Source organism: Opisthocomus hoazin, chromosome 18, assembly GCF_030867145.1.
Source record: "Opisthocomus hoazin isolate bOpiHoa1 chromosome 18, bOpiHoa1.hap1, whole genome shotgun sequence".
Lineage (NCBI taxonomy): Eukaryota > Metazoa > Chordata > Aves > Opisthocomiformes > Opisthocomidae > Opisthocomus > Opisthocomus hoazin.
Window position 1 is genome coordinate 18,450,874 of NC_134431.1, and position 20,816 is coordinate 18,471,689.

Sequence of the window (20,816 nt, forward strand, 5' to 3'; positions counted from 1 at the left end):
ACCAGGCTTAAACCCAGACTCGGTACTGCACACGGAGGAGACACGCAACGCGCACAACGGAGGATTTCCACAACGATGGTAATGCTTGTTTTAAGTCTTATTGCTCCAGAAAGGCTCGGGGAGCCTGATATGTGAAGGAGCTGGGTCCTGAGGAGTGAAGGAAGACCACAGGGGTAACTCTTTATCTGTCACTAGCACTGCTGAAGCCCAAACACAGCAGCAAGGGGACAAGGGGAGCTAACCTAACCCCTCCAGGGTAGAGCCACCTCTGCCGTCCTCCCCACGGACCGAAGCCGGCCGGGAGGTCCCCGTGACACCCGCACGAGGCTGGCAGCGGCGGCCTTGCTGCAGGCTGGTGCAGATAACACGTTTCCCAATCCTCCTGAGACTTGGCTTGATCCCCCCACCCACCCCACATCCCTCTTGTAAACAGCGTAGTCAGAAGTAAACAGTTTCGTACAATCACTCCCCCCGGGCGGGCACCGGCCGGGGCCCCGCAAGCCCGGAGGGCGGTGGGGTCTCACCAGAGGGTGCCTGGCTCCCCCCCATCCCCCCCAACTGACCAGGTCCCCCCACCCCCGGATCCTCGCTGCAGCCAGGAGATGGAGACAGCCTGGCCTGGGCGCCCGGCTGCAGGCTCGGTGCCGCTTTCCTAAGCCGGGGTTTTCGCAGCGGCGCATCGTGATGCCAAAAACATCTTCGGTGGAGGGAGAAGTTCAGAGCCAGCGGGAGCTGGGCAGGGGATGCCCGATCCACCCAGCTGGGAAGAGAAGCCCAAACGCTCCCGGTCCCACAGCACGTGCAGGTCGGAGCTCTTCCCCGTGCCCACCCTGTTCTACAAGGAGCGCTGGTCTGGGCCAAACGAACTGGGAGGAGAGATGCTAGGAGCTGTAAACACAAGGCAGGTTCCCACGTAATCTGGGGAGTCGAGCACAAACAGCAGCAAAATCACCAGGGAGAAACGCTCTCGAAAGGACAAACTAACCAGGGAAACAGCCACGCTGGCCAGAGGCTGGCAGCCCCAGGCCCCGTCCTCGGAAGTGTTCGCTAAATGCTAAGTAAGGCACTACGGTCTAGCTCGCTAACACCAAGCTGCTGGAAAAACACATCTGCGACGCAAAAGCTGGAGACGTGTGGTTTGAAGAAGGCCTGAAGCAGCGGTGGACTCCGAGGGCTGACCGTGGCGGGGCTCGCCCGGACGCTGCCTGCCAGGCGTGCTCCCGGCCCCGCAGAGGAGCAGGCTGGAGGCAGCGGGTCCGGCGAGCAGCTCACCACCTTCCACCTCCACACCCTGCATTTCAGGCTTGGTTTCCACACATGGAAACCCCCTGCTAGGAAGCTCCCTTCTCCTGGGGTGTAACGCCCGGCGAGGGGCCCTTCCAGCCGGGAAAGCCGCACGAGCAGGGCTGGGAGGGCAAAGCCCCCTCACCGCACCCGTTCAAGCCAGGGTTAGGTTATAACAGTTGTAACAGTCAGGAGCAAAGGCTCTGTCAGGAAGGATGGTTCAGGCTCAGGGCACTAACGCTACACTTGGGAGCTTCGGGGTTCAGCCCTCGCCCCACCGCAGCCTTCCCGGGCGATGTGCAGGGCTCTGCAAGCCCTCCCCGGGAGCTGGGGGAGAAACCCGCCCGCAGCTCCTCGGCACGGCGGCGGCGGGGATCCGCTGCTAGAGAGAAACGAGAGCGGCCAAGGCCCGGAGAGAGCTCTGCAGCCAGAGCCCAGCACAGCGCCCACAGACCAACCCCAAACTGCTCCAACCCCGGCGACCAGCCTGGAAGGAGTCTGTACAGTCACGGTCTGGCTGGGGCTGGCCACAGCCCACGGAAGCATCCCTGCACACAAACAGAAGAGCAGCGTGGGAACAGGGGCTTGGCGCCGAATTCGTGCTGTCCAGACCTCCACAAGCCACAGACACACGGTCTGGAGCCTCCTGGCATCGTCCTCCTACGAGGGACGCGGCCTTCCTGCAGCGACAGCCTTAGCTTTGTGTCCTGGAATAGATGGAAGAGAAAAAAGCAACCCCTCCCTCCTTTCCCTGCTTTAGCTCTGCCCTGGCCCACGAGCATTGGCTGCGTTTCCGTTCATCCCCATGAGGTCAGCACACGTGGAGGTGCTGCCCGTTCAGAGGAACCTTCCAGTGATGGCACAGGAAAGCTGGAGCCTGCACGCAGACCAGGGGCAGTTCCCAGGGACGAGGGGTTTGGGGGGACCCTCTCCTGCCTGCAGCCCTGGCCAGCGCTGGCTGCAGCGAGGGCTGAGCTCCAGGCAGCTCGGGAGCAACGCCGGGTCACAGCAGCCCGCTCCCCGAACCGCTGCCGGGCAATTTAGCCTGGTGAGAAACGCTTCAGTTGGTTCAGAACCTGCAGGGTGGAGGAGAGGTGCTCCTTGACATCGCATTTACAGTGAGCAAAGTCTAAAGACCATCAACACGGGGTCAGCCCCAGAATATTAGTGTTGCTCCAAATACAGGCTAGGAAATCGAGTATTAACTGCACAGCCTGAGGTTGCAGTCCCCTTACCTGAGCCCTACTGTAACCAAACCCAAACAGCAGCATGGCCTCTTCCCTCCTGGCGACAGCTGTCTAGCAGGGGAAAGCGTTTCGCGGGAGGCTGGAATCCAGCTCGGGAGCCATCCAGGCCAAACCTCCCCCTCTCCCAGGTACTGTTTCTAACCATGGAAGTTTGGCATTAAACGGATCCGAGCAGCGGGCTGCTTTCTGTTTCGCTCCTACGCAGATGACGCCCACCTGGAAACGTCCTTACGGGCTCCCGCTGCCCTCTGTGCAGAAAGACAGTAACAACCCTCACTGGAGAAACCCAGCTCGGAGAGAAGGCGGCTCTGCCCGCCGCAGCAGCAGACCTCCTTGCCGAACGGCTTTCCAGCTTGCTCATGCTACTCGATCCTCACGTCAGGGCAGCATCCCCCCTACTCAGAAGCTGCCTGGCTAGGAAGTTCGTTAGCTGCTTGCAACACGTGGTCCGAGAGACTCACTTTTCCTAAAGCACTGCACTCCCAGGGCAAACCTAGCAATCGCTTTGCTCCCATTTTCCCTAGGTGAAAGCAAGAGCTTTAAACCCAAAGCTGTGCCCAGCCAGACTCAGAGCTGGTGCCTGGCACGCACCTTGCTGCCGGGCTGCCGATTCCTACCTGCTTAAGGAACCAGATCTTCTCTAGAAACACCTACGGAGTCAACGGCAGCGCAGGAGACGTGGGGAGGGCAGGGCAGGGGCAGCTCTGCTCTCTGGATCTTGTTTGGAAGTCTCGTGAGCGTGATAGCTGCCAGCTTGTGCTCTTCTGCAGGCCCCTGCAGCCCCCTCCCGCACCCCCAGAACACCTCCTCCCAACAAAACGAAGTAACACCCAAAGATTTCACATTGCCAGAGATCGTGCAGACCAGGGATCTTCTGTATTGTCATCTTCCCTTAGCTTTGACTTCCCTCGTTGCACATAAATAATGGAGATTATCGGTCCCTGGTAAATAAATCTGCAAGAAAAACAAGAAAGGAGAAGGAGAGGTCAGGTGTGTCAGCGGTTCTGTCCCAGTTACGACATTGTGATGGCCCACCAGCCCTCCCACTGCCACCCAACCCAGACCACAGGTAGGTAAAGCAAGCAGGATCGCTGGTTCGCTGCGCTCGCTGCACCTCTCCTTTCACTCCCAGGCCTTAATTAAAGCCTCATTTAAGGGCCAGGGAGAACTTGAGACGAGCACGCGGCTTCTCATCACACAGCCCCAAACCACGACTGCAAACAGCAACGCCCATGAACAACTGCACCGGGCGGAAGGCGCAAGGGTAACGGGGCTGGCGCCGGAGTCGTTTGGCTGCTGGATGGAAGGGCTGGAGGACAGCGCTGCGGAGAGGGCACCCGCTCCCACAGCCTCCCCACTGGTCCCAGTTAGCTGGAGAGTTTCCAGCCACCGCTCTCTCAGGAGCGACGCGGGCAGAGCCCTGCGCAGAGCACGCTGCCCCGGTGCCCCGGCGCATGGGCTGAGCCGGGACGGTTCGGCTGGGGCTCCGGCATCGCCCCGCACGCCGGTAACACCCCATCCCGCGGGGCTCGCCACGCTGACAGCCCGGCTGGAACGAGGACGAGCGGGACCGCAGCAGAGCCCGGTCTCGAGGGTCCCCGTGACGCGCCCGTGAGCTCCCGGTGCTCCCCTGGGAAAGCAGAACCAGGGGATGCCCTGCGCCGCTCACCCGCTGTCGGCAGCAGCTCTGCAGAGGAGGTTAAAATCCATTTCAGTGCGACTAAAAGCAGAGCAGGGCGGGTTCACGGCACGGCCACGCTGCCATTGCCACAGCCCACGAGGGTGCTCGGTACCAGGGATTTTAGGGAGGAACGGGCAGATCTTTGCTGTGCCAGTCTCTGCTCTGGCCAAAGTCCCAATGTACAGCATCCACGTGGTCCCTGTAGCACCGAGGGTGCTGCAGCGATCCCCCCCAGCCCCGGCACAGTACCCTCCTGTCCCAGCTCGGAGACACAGCAATGCTCAGCTCTGCACAGAAGCCACCAGTATTTTCCTCCCAGTTTGTTTGCAACCCAGCAAATTCCCTGCGGGCATCCCATCCAGCAGCGGGGCTGGACCCGGCAGAGGAACAGCGGACGTGCACGTGATGGCACCTCCGTATGGGACACGCATCACCCGGGATGTCACAGCCGTCAGCGGAGGCACCAGGAGAGGCTGGGGGCTGTTCGAGGACAGCTGGGACCCAGCAGCCGGACAGAGGGAGCTGGGGGTCCCCACGCTGCTGCCAGCTCTGCTCACCGGCTGCCACAGCGTGGGACAGGGCTGGGAGTCACGAAAACACTTTTAGCCTGGAGAAGGCTGAGGGGACCTTAGAAATGCCTCTAAATATCTGCAGGGTGGGGGTCAGGAGGACGGGGCCAGGCTCTTTCCAGTGGTGCCCAGCGACAGGACAAGGGGCAACGGGCACAAACTGGAGCAGAGGAAGCTCCAGCTGAAGATGAGGAAGAACTTCTTCCCTCTGAGGGTGACGGAGCCCTGGCCCAGGCTGCCCAGGGAGGCTGTGGAGTCTCCTTCTCTGGAGATATTCCAGCCCCGCCTGGCCGCGGTGCTGTGCCCCCTGCTCTGGGTGACCCTGCTTCAGCAGGGGGTTGGGCTGGGTGACCCACAGAGGTCCCTTCCAGCCCCTGCCATGCTGGGATTCTGTGAACCTTCAACCCAAGGGGAGGGCCCTGCTTCACTTCGTCACCCCTCGCGCTATGCACGGCTGGTAATTTTCCAGGAGTGAACAGCATTTTAATTTTTGCCCCAAACATGAGCTCTGAGCTCAGACAGTTACATGGAAAAACCTGAGAGGGGTGGATTTAGCTCCCCGCTTCGGCAGGGGCAGGTCCTCTCCCACCAGGACCGAGCGAGGGGCTCTGCGGAGACACTGGGCAACAGCGACAGAGCAGCAGGAGAGACTTGCTGAAGACAAACAGCCACTGCCCGGCAAATGACTCAAACCCCTCAGCTCTAGGAAATCTCATTAAAGAAACCCGTGCCCGAAGAACGCATTTCTAGAGGAAGAGGCTGCCTCTGCGGCTTGGAGCAGAGCCAGGGCCACGGACGCGCTGCGCTTCAGGAGGGGTGAACCAGGAGATGCCTCCTTTGCAGGCTGCGACCCGACAAAACGCCTTTCTGTAGGAGCAGGCGGGCGCGCGAGAGGCACCCGGACACCAGGTCAGGGGCGACCGCCCCAGGAATTTTCTGGAAGGTCTCTCCTATGGTGCAGCTTCATCAGCACACAGGGCAGCGCTCCCGCTCGGGCTTCCCCAGAGCAGGAGCATTTTCAGGGCAGGTGCTTGCTTGAGCAGCCCTGAGCTCGCAGCTCTGGGACAGGACAGCTCGCTCCACTGACGCACGTTGTTTCAGGGGCTTGTTCCAAGAGCTTTAACCCCTCCACTGATGCCACTTATAGCTTTAATCAGCTCAAACGTTCATTTGGCATCAGCAGAACACGAACCAGCAGCCTGTGGAATCCTCATCCAGCACCTAACGACACCGTGGGTCCCGGCAGATGGGAGGTGGCCATGCCGTCTGCGTGGCAGCAGAGGACTCAGCGCAGGGGAGGGCGATAACCCAGCACCTTCTGCTGTTAATCCCATTATCTGCCCCTGCGTGGGAACACAGGGTACAAGGGAAGCAGGCCAAGAGCCCGCTTTATCTCCTAAGTTCTTCCTCATGCCCCGTACGTCTACCTGTGACGCACTTCTCGGGAGCTCCCTTCTATCCAAGCGCAGCGACCTCGCCCGGGAGGGACAGCGGGGTGACGGCGAAACGCAAACACTGACACACATCTGGCCAGCGGTGATGTGATCCAACCCATCCACGGGGCCCTGCTGCTCCCCAGGTGGCATCACCGCTGCCCAGGAATATGTCACCGCTCTGCGGGGTGGCCTGCGATGCTGCACCCGCTGCTACGGCCAAGAAGAGGAACCGACCTTGCTTTTACTGTCCCGTGGCTTTTCTCCACGCCAAGATTCACCAACCACACTGAAAACAGCCTGCAGCCAAACCCAACATTGTTTCAGAAACGAAACCGCTGTCCTGGTCCTTGACTTGCTCACCTGTGCCTGGCCAGCGGGGTCAGGACACGTTTCCCACACGGTGGAACTCGAGTTGAGTGGTACCAACGGACGAGACCAAGCCTGGCGCAACAGCCCTGCTCACAGAGAGAGATGCTGCTGAAGGGCGCCCGATCCCTGCCCTCCAGGTCTGCAGTCCTGCAGGGCAGCGGTTTCGCAGCGGTGCTCAGGAGCGGCTGGGGACAGCACCAGAGGGCTCGCGCCGGGGACAGATGCCATCACGCAGGGAGAGCAGATGGGCTTGGTCAGCAGCAGCTCCCGCTGCATTTTGAAAACGCAAAGAGGAGAACAGTGCCAACGCAAACAGTTACTGCCAGCTGAAACTGGAATGGTCAAAACCAGTGACAGAGGAGGAGGAGGAGTGCTGGAGTGAGGCAGGCTGGCCTCGGCTGTCAGACACCTTCCTGCTGGAGATGCTGCAGTCTGCACCACACCGCACGCACGGACTCCTCACCTTCGCCTTGAGCACCCACCCCAAAAATCAGACCTGCTGTTGTACCCACAGCGAAAGTATCACCCAACATGACCTACCAGAACAAGCTGCCTTCTACACTGACCACAACCACTGCAGTTTGACCTCCTGTGTGAACTAAAACCACAAAGTTCTTTAAATATCTAACTGTAGGTGGTGGGTGATGCTGCCACCGGCTCCCCTGGTAACCCCGTTTCTGTGGCCAAGACCACTGGTGCCAATCTGGCAAGCAGCAACCAGCCAGGTCCTCTCGCTGCGCCTCACTCCTCACTGACTTGTCCAAGACTGCTCAGTCCACACTGCCCAGACCCACAGCGTTAGAGGGTCCCACTGGAGCAGCGTCCACGGGAGGCCCCTCACCTGTGCTGGGGAACTCAGAGAGCAGCTACAAAAGAGACACACAAAAAGATGGTCACGTTGCAGGAAAGGAGAGAGCAGCCCCAACCTCCCCATGCCAACAAGGAGGGGTGAAGTGTTTCCCAGCCTGCGGTGCAGTCAGGGTGCTGGGCTACCCCACGGCAATCTAAAGGCATCAGCAGGCACCCAGCACAACCCAGCCACCCCCCAGCCGTACTGGAAAGGCTTTTGTCCTCTTAGCCCAAAAGGCACAATTTGGGGACAGCGATCTCAGGCTTTAAACTCCTCTGCAGAAGGTGGGGAAGCACAGTGTTCCAATAAGAGAAGACCCTCATTTTGCCCAGGGAAATGCTGCCCACCTCTGCCGGACCTACCGCCCCGGGGCCACCAGCAGCACTGGCGAGGGGAGGATGGAGAGAAGCACGCCCATCTCCACCCCAAACACCCTGGTGCCCGGCAGAAACCAAGCCAGAAACTCTTTCCCGGTTGAGAAGTGACATTTCACATCTACATTCTGGACGGGTGACAGAGCGTGCTGACTGGCAGGTGCCTGCAGCATCCGCAGCAGAACGGAAGGCAGAGCTGCCGGGACACGAAGCAAAATCAGAAGAGGTCAGCAGCATACCAAAGAATAAGCAAAAACCTGATTGCCTGCGTCAGGGAGGGTTAGAGTTTTCCAGTTATGACATGAACCAAGGCTGAGCAGGGTCTGAAGCTGCCCTGGGGAAGAGGAACCCACGCACGACCCCGCAGCCCCATGAGCTACACGCCAGCGCCACAATTCAGTTGGAAGAGGTTACTTGAGTTTCTCGGTCAACTTTAAGTACCTGAGAGCAGAATTCAGATTCAGGCCCTGCCCTAAATCCCACTTTAAGCTTCTCAAGCGGGTTTCCGATTTAAGATTCGCGTTTGATAACAGCCAGAGGCAGGCCGACCTGAATACGCAGCTACGCAACGCATGAGGAAACCCCCCCGGGAGAGCACACCGAGCATTCCGCCGCCCCAGAGGGCAGCCAGAGGAACGCTCCCCCCGGCGCAGCGCTCGGGGTTGGCGGGGGACACATGGCCCGCGCCGGGCTCCGACCCGGGCCGAGCGGCCACGCCACGCACGCTTATATAAGCGCATCCATCTCTGCCGCAGCTGCGTCACCGGAGCAGCCGATCGGTGCCGGCTCACGGCTGGCTCCGGCGTGGATGGAGGGGGGGGGCTGCAGAAGGCAGCTGGGTTTTAAGCAAACAGCCCCGGGGTAGGACTGTCCCCTCGGTGTTTGTTATCTCTGCATGTACTATTCTGCAGATATGAGCAGGATGAATTTTCCCCGGAGGGCACGGGCTGGTTGCATAACTCTGCAGCATCGCGTCGGCTCGGCGCGGTCGCAGACGGCACAGCCCGACCCGAGCCTCCGCCGCGCAGCAGAGCTGCTGCCAGCAGCCGGGCAGACCCACGCCTCGCCCTGGGGCACCGGGCATCGCGCCCATCTTCGGGGCTCAGCATCTCTGCCGATCCACTCCCCCACCCTAATCCCCAGCCCACACTTGCACTGGGACCAGTACCGAGCCCCAGGCGGAAGCAGTCGCATCGATTACTTGCGCTGGAGATCTTCAGGACATTAAATATTTCGTGCTGGGGCGTGGAGGGGCTGGTCTGTGACCCAGCTGAGACAAACCAGCAGTGACAGAACCAGACCCACCCAACGCGCTTCCCATTTCTGCATCCCCGCTTCCCTGCGCGCAGCACAACGCTGGCCTGGGCACAGGCGCAGGGAACACGGGCAGCACACCGCTTTACGTAAGCTCAGGAACCCGCAGGCGGGCAGCAATGAGGTTTTTTTTTAGCAAAATCCACCAAAATGCCCCCACCTTCCGCTGCTGGAGGCTCGCTCACGGGAGTGGGCCAAGCACACAGCCTCAGCGGCACGGTGGAAGGCCGGGCGTTTGCCAGCTAGGGCAGCCACATCATCCCATTCCGCTCTCCTGTATCACAGAATGAATCCCAGAATCACAGAATGGTCAGGGTTGGCAGGGACCTCTGGGGTCACCCAGCCCAACCCCCTGCCCAAGCAGGGTCACCCAGAGCAGGCTGCACAGCACCGCGGCCAGGCGGGGCTGGAATATCTCCAGAGAAGGAGACTCCACAGCCTCCCTGGGCAGCCTGGGCCAGGGCTCCAGCACCCTCAGAGGGAAGATGTTGACCACCGTACTGGTGGTCTGCTCTGGTGCCGCAGGAGCTGTGCGGTTTGGGGGTGAGGTGTGGGCTGGGAGCCCAAGCTGCAGGGCCAGCACCTGAGACAAGCTGGCTCTCAGAGGTCTCCAGTGACCAGCAGCGGCCGGGCAGCTCTGCAGGAGCTTGAGAAGAACCTGGGCTGGGAAGACATCATCCTCGCCCCTCGCGATCTGGGATTTTTGCAGTTTGGCCAGGAGAATCCCTAGAAACAGCTCTTGTTTACAGACAGCTTTGCCTCACAGGAAACACCTCCCAGTCCTTCGGTGTCACCAGTCAGCGACCCCACCAGCTACCCGACATCCTCGGGGGTCCCTCCAGACCCAGGCCTCCGGACCCAGACCGCTGAGCTTGGGACTGTTTAGGAAACAAGCTGGGGGGCAGAAGGGCGAGGATTCTGCTCAAGGGGAGCGGAGCCCAGCCTGAGCACAGCCGTTTTGTGAGCTTCCTCCCCGAGCAGAGCAGGCTGCATACTCAGGTGCTGGAGCCCGAAGCGTCCTACCGGGTTTGGGCAACTGCAGCTCACACCAGAGGGAAGTCCTCCCTTCAGCAAGGAAACGAAACGAGACGGAGCCACCAGCCGGACCCACGCGCCTCGCAGGTGACAGCCAAGGGAACGGCTTTGTGCTGAGACGGAGCTGCCGCTCCGCTCGGTGCCTGCGCGGCCAGGACACCCCGAGGTGTCCCTAACCCTAACCCCGAGGTGTCCTGGCTGAGTCTCGGAGGGGAAGGGGACCGTGCCAGACAGCGAGGTGCCCTCCGCACTGACCGCGGGGATTATACCAGGCAGAGGAGGCAGGGCCAGCAGCTCCTTCCCTGCCTCCGGGAGAGACCAACGTACCCAAGCCGATGTGGGGGGGTGCTGATGGGTCTCCCCGCCGTGCACCAGCCCGTCTCAGCCACTGGCCAGGACCTCTGAGGAGCAGGGCTCCTTCCCAGCCCTGCCAGCTCCGCTGCGGCTTCGGGCAGCGGCAGGATGCGCAGCTGCTAATTCTGTTTCCCACCTCTACTTTATTTTTGCAGTAGAATAGGTGGGGAAAAAAGCCCTCAGAAGCAGCACTCTGATGAGTCACTACAGAAATAGCTCTGGGAACATAAAAGACTCCTTTGTGTCACTACAAAGTGCATTATCGGGCTGGTACAGCAGACAGAATAATACAAAAACTGCGGATCACTTACCCAGCCGCAAAGCACAGCGGTGCCCTGCCCTGAATTTAAGCAGCACATGTAACCTGGTCCATCCTGGTTTCAAGCTCGAAGGCATCAGGTCGATCCTGCGGGTTAGCAGCCAACATGTCTTTCAAGAGCTGCTTGATCCCCTCAGACATGGAAGTCCTGCGTTTCTGAGGGATGTGCAGCTCCATCTTTGGGTTTTCTAGCAGCGCTTCCCCAACGGGCACAATCTCAGTCCCCTGTTTGATGTAGGTCCCCAGCAGCTCCTTCTTGGTCTCCGCATCGATGAAAGTGATCCTCTCGATCATGGCCCAGATGATGATGCCGAGGGCGAAGATGTCGGCCTTGGCGGTGTAGTGTCCCTCCCAGACCTCGGGCGCCATGTAGAAGTCGGAGCCGCACGCCGAGGACAGCCAGTACTTGTTCACATTCACGTTTTTGTTCTCGTGGCCGCCCTCCTTGCCCCGAGCGGTCAGGCCAGCGCAGACCTTACTGAGCCCGAAGTCGGCCACCTTGAGAACCGGGGTGCCGGACTTCTCGGTTATCAGGATGTTGTCTGGCTTCAGGTCCCGGTGGACAATGTGGTTCTTGTGCAGGAAGGCAATGGCGCTGGTCAGCTGCAGCATGAAGCTCTTGTTTGTGGCCGGGTCGGGTCTTCGCGACAGCACGTACTGGTTGAGGTCTCCCCCTTCGCAGAACTCCATGACGAACCAGAGGTAGCACGGCTCCTCCGCGTAGCCCAGGATCCTCTCGCCTAACCAAAAGGGACAAAAGCCAGAGTGGGTTTTTCAGGCACGTTACAGAACATCCACACTAACTCAGCACGGGCAAGGAACAGGTCTGGTTTACGCAGGTAGGAACGCGACTGGGACCTATCTGCAACAGGTCTGTGCCAGTGATGCTGGCACCGCTGTGGCTCCGAGCGCTTCAGGATCCCGCCAAGTGTCACACACCAGCACCACGTTTATCCGAGCCCAGCTCCGGGACCCGTTCCCAGCAAGGCGCAGGCGTGCGGGTGGGACCGAGCACGCGTCTCCTCGGGTGCCTGCGGGGAACTTGGCAGCGGAGGGTTATTTTCCTGCGCTACCATCAGGCAGCTCTCCCCGGGCTCTGACAGCCAAAGCAGCAGAGACTGAAAGCACAATTAGCAGTGAGTCTATGAGAAAAAAAAAATAATCAGTTAATACGAACGCCAGCTCTCCCACCTGAGCTCTGCCACAGGAGGCAAAGCCTGGCTTACACCTTTGCTACTCTACCTGCAAGCGGGGAGTAGATCGCACGCCCTGAGGCTGGGCCAGCGCAGCCTTGCTGACAGCGGCCGCACCAGCGTCCAAGCCTCGCGGCACGCTGGATCCTCTTCACCTTGGATTTGTGCGTTGCAGCATTGCGTTTGTGCTCGGGGAGCTCTGCCCCTTCACACCGTGCCAACAAGGCTTTAAAGGGACCCAATATATAATTATAAATATCTGCAGGGTGGGGGTCAGGAGGACGGGGCCAGACTCTTTCCAGTGGTGCCCAGCGACAGGACAAGGGGCAACGGGCACAAACTGAAGCAGAGGAAGCTCCAGCTGAACCCGAGGAAGAACTTCTTCCCTCTGAGGGTGCCGGAGCCCTGGCCCAGGCTGCCCAGGGAGGCTGTGGAGTCTCCTTCTCTGGAGATATTCCAGCCCCACCTGGCCGCGGTGCTGTGCCCCCTGCTCTGGGTGACCCTGCTTGGGCAGGGGGTTGGGCTGGGTGACCCCAGAGGTCCCTGCCAACCCCTGCCATGCTGGGATCCTGTGATTCTGTGAGATGAAATTGGAGACCCAAGCAGCAAACGACGTGCAATCTCAGCCACGCTTACGAATATAACTGCTGCCTCACTCCTTAGTGCCACTACTGAATATTCTGCCCCAAAACAGCTTTTTTTCCTTCACCAGACGTCGCACTGAGCTCTTCAAGCTCAGAGCATCACAGATCCAACCCATTGCATCTAGGTTCTACCCCACAAACCCCCCTGCCAAGGCAAAGCCCTCTCTTGCACACAAACTAGGCACGTGGAGAAGAGCAAAAGCATCGCATCGGCGAATGGGGCCGGGTCTGCCGCCGGCGCTGAGCGCCGGCGGCAGACCCGGCCCCGTTCGCCGATGCCAGACCCCCCATCACCTACACAGAGCACCCAGGTGACTGGCAGAGCCCGTGCACGCAACCAGGGCGTCGTTTTGCTCCAGGAACTATTTTTTCTTACCCTCAAGCACCCTAAGGGAGAAGCTGGAGGACACCGCTCGCCTCTGCCGCGGTTAACAAGTCACACAGGCGAAGCCGAGTGTTTCGAAAGCAGTGAAGTAACTCCACCCGTCAGAGAGCTGGGTTTTGTTGTAGCAAAGCCCTAGAGAGCGGCTGGGAAAAGCCAACTTCCAGCAGCAGGTAAAGCCAGGGACTACCACGGACACCAAGCCTTGGGCTGCCTGGTGAGCGGTGTGACTGGGAATATTGGTTATTTGCACAAACAGTCTGTGTCCATGGCTACTGCTACGGAAATGAAAAGGATTTGGCTGCACCCCTCTGCCCTCGGCAGAAGGGGAAGGTTATGCCTGGGGGATGGGACAGACCACAGACAGGCTGGAGATACAGGGCACAGGGGGCACTTTGAGGGGCCAAATGAGACCCCCAAAGTGCTGAAGGGGGGCACAGCCCGTGAGCCCAAGGGCCAACGGGGAGCAGCCCAGGACAGCTTGGCTCTGGAGACCGGAATGCTGACCAGGAACAGCAGCTCCTCTGGTGTGACGAGCATGACAGCATGGGAACTGAAGCATGAAACTCATCCCGGGAGCGGGGACCTCGGCACAGCCGGGAGAGCCCCAGCTCACGCCGCTGCCCCCGCCCCGGGTTTGCCAAACCCCAGCGACGCGGCAGCGGGGCACAGGGCTTTGCTCCCCGGCTCCCCTCGGCATCCACTCAGCCCTGGCACGGGGAGCAGGGGGGTTGGCTCTGCTCAGCCAGGAACCGCACCATGACGGGGAGCACGGCAGCACCCCGCGCCCGTCGCACACGGCCAGCACCCGCTGGTGGGAGGGCGAGAGCACTGACACCGCAGCGCTGCCGGCAGCCCCTTCCTGCAGGGAAGCGGCTCCAACACCGGCTCACCAGCAGCGGGGACCCGCTGGCTCCGGGGAGCCAAGGTTTGTTTTTAGCATAAAGAAGGCTCTGCTTTAAAACTTGGCCCCTGAACCTCAGCAAGTGCAGGGAGGACGCCGCTGACCCAGCAGTAGCTGCAAGCACCACACACTCCACTCTGGGTGGAGCGCTCCTAGGCGAGGCTTAAGCCAAGAGTAATATTCCCTCATTTTCTTTCTATAATCTGAAAGTGTTTCCGCTGTTAAATCATCTTCCTGCCTTCAAAACAAACAGCTTTAAATATAAAGAGCTGGCAAGCTGCTTCTGGGCTCCCCAGTTCAAGAAAGATGAAGAGCTACTGGAGAGAGTCCAGCAGAGGGCTGCGAGGATGAGGAGGGGACTGGAGCATCTCCCCTACGAGGAGAGGCTGAGGGAGCTGGGCTTGTTCAGCCTGAAGAAGAGAAGGCTGCAAGGGGACCTTAGAAATGCCTCTAAATATCTGCAGGGTGGGGGTCAGGAGGATGGGGCCAGACTCTGTCCAGTGGTGCCCAGCGACAGGACAAGGGGCAACGGGCACAAACTGGAGCAGAGGAAGCTCCAGCTGAACCCGAGGAAGAACTTCTTCCCTCTGAGGGTGACGGAGCCCTGGCCCAGGCTGCCCAGGGAGGCTGTGGAGTCTCCTTCTCTGGAGATATTCCAGCCCCGCCTGGCCGCGGTGCTGTGCCCCCTGCTCTGGGTGACCCTGCTTGGGCAGGGGGTTGGGCTGGGTGACCCACAGAGGTCCCTGCCAACCCCTGCCATGCTGGGATTCTGTGATTCTGTGATTCCAAAGACGAGATGTTAGCGGACCGCAGTCAAGCAGCCAAGAGCTGAGGAGCTGCAGATGGGAGGGCAGAGCTGTTCTCCATCGCCCAGCGAGCATCCCCGCACGCTCCCTGCCCAGACACGGGACAGCACGCGCCAGCCTCTCCGTCCCCACAGCAGCCCTCCCACCACCTACCCTGGGAGCTCATTAACAGCCTGCTAATTTGCTTAGCATCACAGAGAAGAAAAAAAAAAAACCCACCTAACGACAGCAGAGCCAGCATCCCGCTCCCCACTGCCGCTTGTAACCTCTGACTCCCTCTGCGTGAGAGAGACGAGAGCCGGCGGGCTTGGAGCGGTGGCAACAGGCATGGGTGACACCAGGGCAGCCTTCGAGCACGGGCAAGCACCCACGGCGAGTCGGTGGCCCCGTGGGTGACGTGCGAGGCAGCAACATCTTTTACCTGTCCACTTCAGGCAGCTCCGTCACTGCTGGGGGTGGGGAACGGCGAGCAGGGCACGCGGCCGCGCACAAGCCCTGGAGGGGGGCACGTGTCGGGGCGCACCGCTCCGGTACGTGCCTCCCCCCCAGCCCCAGCGCCGGGCTTCCAGCTTCCATTTCGCACTCTGCCCCCTTTATCATCCCACATCTCGTTAAAACGATGAAGGCGCAGGCTCCCGCACTGCAGCCGAGACCCGACGTCGCCCGGTGTCCTGACCGTTGTGCTCCCGATGCAGAAAGTCCCCGACTAATCCCCGGCGCGGTGGCACAGCGTCTGCGCGGGCCCGTAAATAGCCCGGCCGCGGGCGTGCGGACGGGCACGGCAGCGACGTGCTGGCTACCTCGGCCGGGGCCACGGCACCGCAGCTCCCCGCACTGCGGACCGGGAAGGACAGCAAGCGGACCTGGGAGGCTCGCCGAGCTCCAGCTTGTGCTTTGAAAATATTTACGGGTGCTGCAGCAGCCCCCGAGCTCGGGAAGGCAGCGAGCCCGGGGCTGGGGTGACACAGCCCGGGGGGCAGGCGGGAGGAAGGCAGCCGGAGGGGAGCATGCACGCCGGTTTGGGGGGTGAAACTGCTGCTCTCCAAGCGTGGGACGCAGAGCCCAGCCCTGCTCCTCTCTGCAGAAGGCTGCAGCAGGACTGGGGCGGGCAGAGCCCTCCCCACGGCAGGGAAGTCGGGGGGGTCTCCCCACCTAGAGATGGGGAGCAACTACAGCTACCCAAGAGCTTTCCCCACGCCACGCCAGCTCCTCTCGGGGTGCACAACATGACAAGGGGGGGCAGGAAACCCCCATACCTGCCAGCAGGAGCTTGACTGATGGTTGGACTTGATGATCTGAGTGGTCTTTTCCAACCTTAACGAGTCTATGACCTGCTACGGCTGGACACACGCGCCCGAAGGGAAGAGCTGGCTCCTCTCCCGGGCAGTCGTGCCCACAAGAGCACGTGAAGGAAGCACCCAGGCTACACAGAAACTGGGACACTGCCTTCCTGGGGAGGGGGGGCTCCCGTGGGTGGTTGCGTGCGGAGTGCGAAGGGAGAGGGGCTGCACAGAGGAGATGCTGGCAACTGGGGAGGCTGTGGAGTCTCCTTCTCTGGAGATATTCCAGCCCCACCTGGCCGCGGTGCTGTGCAGCCTGCTCTGGGTGACCCTGCTTGGGCAGGGGGTTGGGCTGGGTGACCCACAGAGGTCCCTTCCACCCCTGCCATGCTGGGATTCTGTGACATGTCCCCCAGGAGCACGGAGGGGACAGGCAGGGCAGCGGCAGCCCGGGAGCAGGGGTCTGCTCGGAGGATGGGTCTCAGCAGCCTGGCACGCAGTCTGTGCCCGGTACGGGGTTTGGAGGCTGCCTGCACTGGGGGGGGGGGCTCAGCCGGGGGGCACGGGGAGACAGAGCTCCCCACGGAGCGTCCTGGAGTCCTGGCACAGAGGTCTGGGGAAGGGGGGGTTCGGGGCAGGCTGGGGGGCATCGAGGATGCTGGGCTGCGGTATTTTTCCACATTTTCGCTGGCAGAGCCGGGTCTGACAAGCAGCCGAGGGAGCATTTTGGAGATGTCACCGTCACCGCCATGGACCATGGCAGGAGAAGGTGACCCCCGACAGCCCCGTGATGCTGCTGAGGGACCCCAGGGGAAGGCAGGGTGTCAGCCCAGGCTCCAGGCACTTCCAGGGCCGCCCCCACAGAACCAGCACTGGGGGGGCAACTGGAACGGGAGAGCACAAGGAATGGTCCCGAAGCTGTGCAAGCCCGAGGGAGCCTTGGGGGGCTCTGAGGGGACGGGACTGTGCGTCGGGCGGAGAGGGGGGAGATGTCCCCACGGTGTCACTGGGGCACAGACCAGCGAAGGTCCCCGAGGGACGTGCCTGGGCTGCGGTGCAGGTCAGGGTAGCGGAGGGAGCCCCAGAAAGGGGGTGTAATGGAGGAGGAGGAGGAGGAAAGCGCAGGGAAGGGCTGGGGGCAGCACGCAGGGATGCTCCCCAGGGCCGCGTCCGAGCCTGGAGGTGACAATGGGGTCCCTCAGGAGGAGGGGCACGGGGCTGGGGTGCTGCAGAGGTGCAGGGTGTAAGGAGGGACCCCCTGGGCAGGGCAGAGGGGTGCCAAGGCATGGGCGGGGGGCTTAGGGAAGGGCATGGGAGCAGCACGCAGCAGAGGTGACAGAGCCCAAGGGCACAGCACAGGGCAGGGCTCAGGACAGGTGACGCTGTGTGGGGGTCCCGGGGGGTGTCTGGGGTGGGTGGCAGCAAAGAGGGGTGCTGGAGGATGCTGAGGGACCCCGAGAAGGAGTGGAGGGGACCTTGGGGCAGGTACCACTGCAGTGCCGAGGGACCCCAGGGCTGGCACGGGGGGCAGAGGGGGCTGGGATGACCAGGGAGTGTGGGGGGGAGGCGGGGGGGGGAGCCCGGGGGGATTACACCGGGAAAACAGCGAGTTAAGCTGGAGGGAAGGGTGCTGTGAGGGGTGGGGGGGAGGTTTGCGTGGTCCTGAGAGGGCAGGTGACCCCGAGGAGGGATCTGAGCAATGGGGTGATGCTGGGGGGGGGGGCAAGGGGGCTGCCCAGGGTGTCTGGGGGAAAGGGGGTGACACCAGGGTGTCCTGCTAAGGACAGAGGCGGGGTGCCCGGGGGGGATAACACCAGGGTGCCCTGTTGAGGACAGAGGCGGGGTGCCCGGGGGGGGGGGGATAACCTGGGGGGGGTGACACCAGGGTGCCCAGCTGAGGACAGAGGCGGGGTGCCCGGGGGGGGGGGATGACCTGGGGGGGGTGACACCAGGGTGCCCAGCTGAGGACAGAGGCAGGGTGCCCGGGGGGGGGGGATGACCTGGGGGGGGTGACACCAGGGTGCCCTGCAGAGGATAGAGGCGGGGTGCCCGGGGGGGGGGTGTGACACCATGGGGGGTGACACGGGGGGGTCCCCGGGTTGGGGGGGGGGGGTGGGGGTACCTTTGAGGGAGGTCTCGACGAGGCGCAGGTAGAGCTGGCTGCGCTTGCTGCCGTGGCTGAGGCGCTGCCCCAGGCCGTGCCGCTGCAGGACGCACTCCTCGAAGCGCACCACGTTGGGGTGCTGCCGCCGGAGGCTCGTCAGGGCCCAGAACTCGGCCAGCGCCAGCTCCACGTTCTCGGGAGCGTCGCAACGGATCCGTTTCACCGCCAACCGGGCTCCGCTGCGGCCCGACACCGCCTCGTACACCACGCCGTAGGCCCCGCGGCCTATCTCGGACAGCAGGCTGTACCGCGGGCCGGCGCCCCCCCCGCCGCCGCCACCGTCGACCGGGCCCGGGCTCGGCCCCGCAGCCGCCATGGGGCTCCGCCGCGCCGCCCGCCGCCGCCGCGCAGCCCTTTGTGTCCCGCGGCGGCCGCCGTCCGCCGTCTCCATGGCGCCGCCGCCGCAGGGGGGGCCCCGCGTGCCGCCCGCCGCCGCTGCCCCCCCGCCCCGCGGAGCGCCGCGCCGGCGAGGGGGCACGCGCCGCCGCGTCGGAGGGCGGAAAAGCGCGCCCTGCCTGCCCCTTTAAGCGCTCGGCCAATCGCGGCGCGGCGGGCCGAACCACGGCGGCGGAGGGGGTGGGGGAGGTGGTGGGCGCGCCGCGCCGGGACCCGGCCTCCCCCCCGCGGCGGGGAGGGCCTCGGAGGCGGCGGGCCGACCGCCCCCCACGCCGTTCCCGGTAATGAGGGGGCTGCGCAGCCAGGAGCGTGTTAGCCCGGGGGGGTGCGGCTCAGCGCGGCGGCCGGCCACCCTCCCCCCCCCGCCGCCACTGTGGTACGCGCCGCCCCTGTGTAAACAGGCCTGGCAGAGGGGCGGGGGCCTCGCGATGGGGCGGGGCCGCGCGCCCTGACGTAGCCACTTATGTAATGGGGGGGGGGGGGGGTGTGACCCGCCCCGCTCCCCCCCCCGATCCCCGCCCCCGGGATAACCGGTGCCCCGGGAGATGGCCCCGGTGCGCTGCCGGTAACCGGGGGGGTGGTCGGGGCACTGGGGCTGTGCAGCTCGGCCCGACCCCGCTCCCGGGGCTCACCGGGGGGAGTCCCGATGGGAGTCCCGGGGGGCCAGGGCCGGTGTAACGGGGGTTTGGGGGCCCGGCAGGCTGGGTGCCCGTGGCACCGGTCACCGATGGCCGCGGCCCCGCGCAGGGGGCCCCGTCCCGCACGGCTCCTCCCGGGGTGGGGGGGTCTGGGGCGGGGGCAACCGGCAGCCCCGGGGTTCGGGGCTCCCCGCCGGCTTGGGGGGGGACACCGGCCACCAAACCCCGTAACGGGGCGGGGGGTCCAGCTTCATCACGGGCTGCATCGCACTGGACCCACAGGGGGGACGGGACAGGGACCCCCGGGGGGGATGGGACAAAGACCCCCGGAGCCGCCGGCACCCAGGGCTCGGTGACGGCTCATGGCAGGGCTGACCCGCGGTGCCACGGCGCGGGCTGCGGCTCCCGAGGGTGGGTTGGACCCAAATCTGCCGTTAAACGGAGCCGCTTCACCCCCCCGCCGAGTCCCGGGGGTGGCCGTGCTCCCGGCGTGACGCGTGCCGGCGGCGGGGACGATGGCGGCGTTTGCGTGGGCGAGCGTCGAGTGGCCACTTGTGCCTCCAGCCCAGGCGGGGAGGTCGCCGCGTGCCGCCCTGGGCCGCCCGGTGACCTCGAGCCGCCGCGGCGTGACACAGGCGACGGCCGAACCGGCTCCCAGTCCCACGCCACCGCGGCCCCCGCAGCCATGATCGGCCCCCGCAGCCATGATCAGCCCCCGCGTCGCGCCGGTGCGGCTGCCGGGGGTTCGCTCCAGTGCCGTCGCCGTCGTTCGGTTCGGAGCCTGCGCGGGTCCCGTGGGTGGGTGGGTGGGAGCAGACCCCCGGGGGTAGCCCCCCACCCCGGGCAGGTCTCCCCATGGAGCTGCCGGGGCCTCTTGTGACCCCACGAAACGCGTCCGGCGCATCCCTCGCCCCGCAGCCCTCTCGCGCCGGCGCCGAGCGATGGAGCCGGTTCTGGAAAAGCCCCGTCCCCGCTGAGCAGGGTAACGCTGACGGTGCTGGAGGAACCGCGACGGAGCGGCCGCCGTCCCGTGGGATGCTCCCGCCGGCAGCGCTGCGTCGCGGGCCCGCTGCTCGGGGACAGCCCCGGCAGAGCTCGTCCCACCCGTGGGGACGATTCACCCCGGGACGGGGAGCGGACACCCCGGCGGCTGGGGTGCCGGGGGTGCCGGGGGTGGGCTGGGGGTGTCGGGGCAGAGCCGTGCCGCTGCCGCGGTGACGTTATCCGCCATTAACTCCCACCTGCTTCCACGGGAGCCCAGTGTGCACACGCTCGGCCCCCTCCTCGCCGAGCCCGCTTTGCGCTCGCGGAGTTGGGCAAACTTAACTTTGCCATTACCGCAGATCTCGTTTACCCAGGTGCTTAATTACCATTGTCCCAGGGAAATGTCAGGGTGACTCAGAGGCAGCTTCCCATTAGGAAGCGACAGTTGAATATTAATTAAACTTGCTGGTGGGTGGGCTCGCTCCCAGCGCCTTTCCCGGGGGACCCTGTCACCCCGCCGCCACCAGCCGACCCCGGGTGGGGACCCTCTCGCCCAGCTTGGCTCATCTGGGCGCACGTAGAAAGTAAGATGG

The 20,816-nt window shown here is 63.4% G+C and overlaps 1 protein-coding gene across 1 annotated transcript; it reads right to left on the bottom strand.

Annotated features, from left to right (window-relative positions):
• Positions 1-589: 589 nt before the first annotated feature.
• STK35 (serine/threonine kinase 35) lies at positions 590-18,611 on the bottom strand. The gene is made up of 3 exons (XM_075439032.1): positions 18,164-18,611; positions 10,825-11,572; positions 590-3,485 (listed from the first exon to the last, which is right to left on the bottom strand). The coding sequence occupies exons 1-2, from the start codon at positions 18,594-18,596 to the stop codon at positions 10,860-10,862; spliced, it is 1,146 nt and encodes a 381-aa protein (XP_075295147.1). The 5' UTR covers positions 18,597-18,611; the 3' UTR covers positions 590-3,485; positions 10,825-10,859.
• Positions 18,612-20,816: the final 2,205 nt, after the last annotated feature.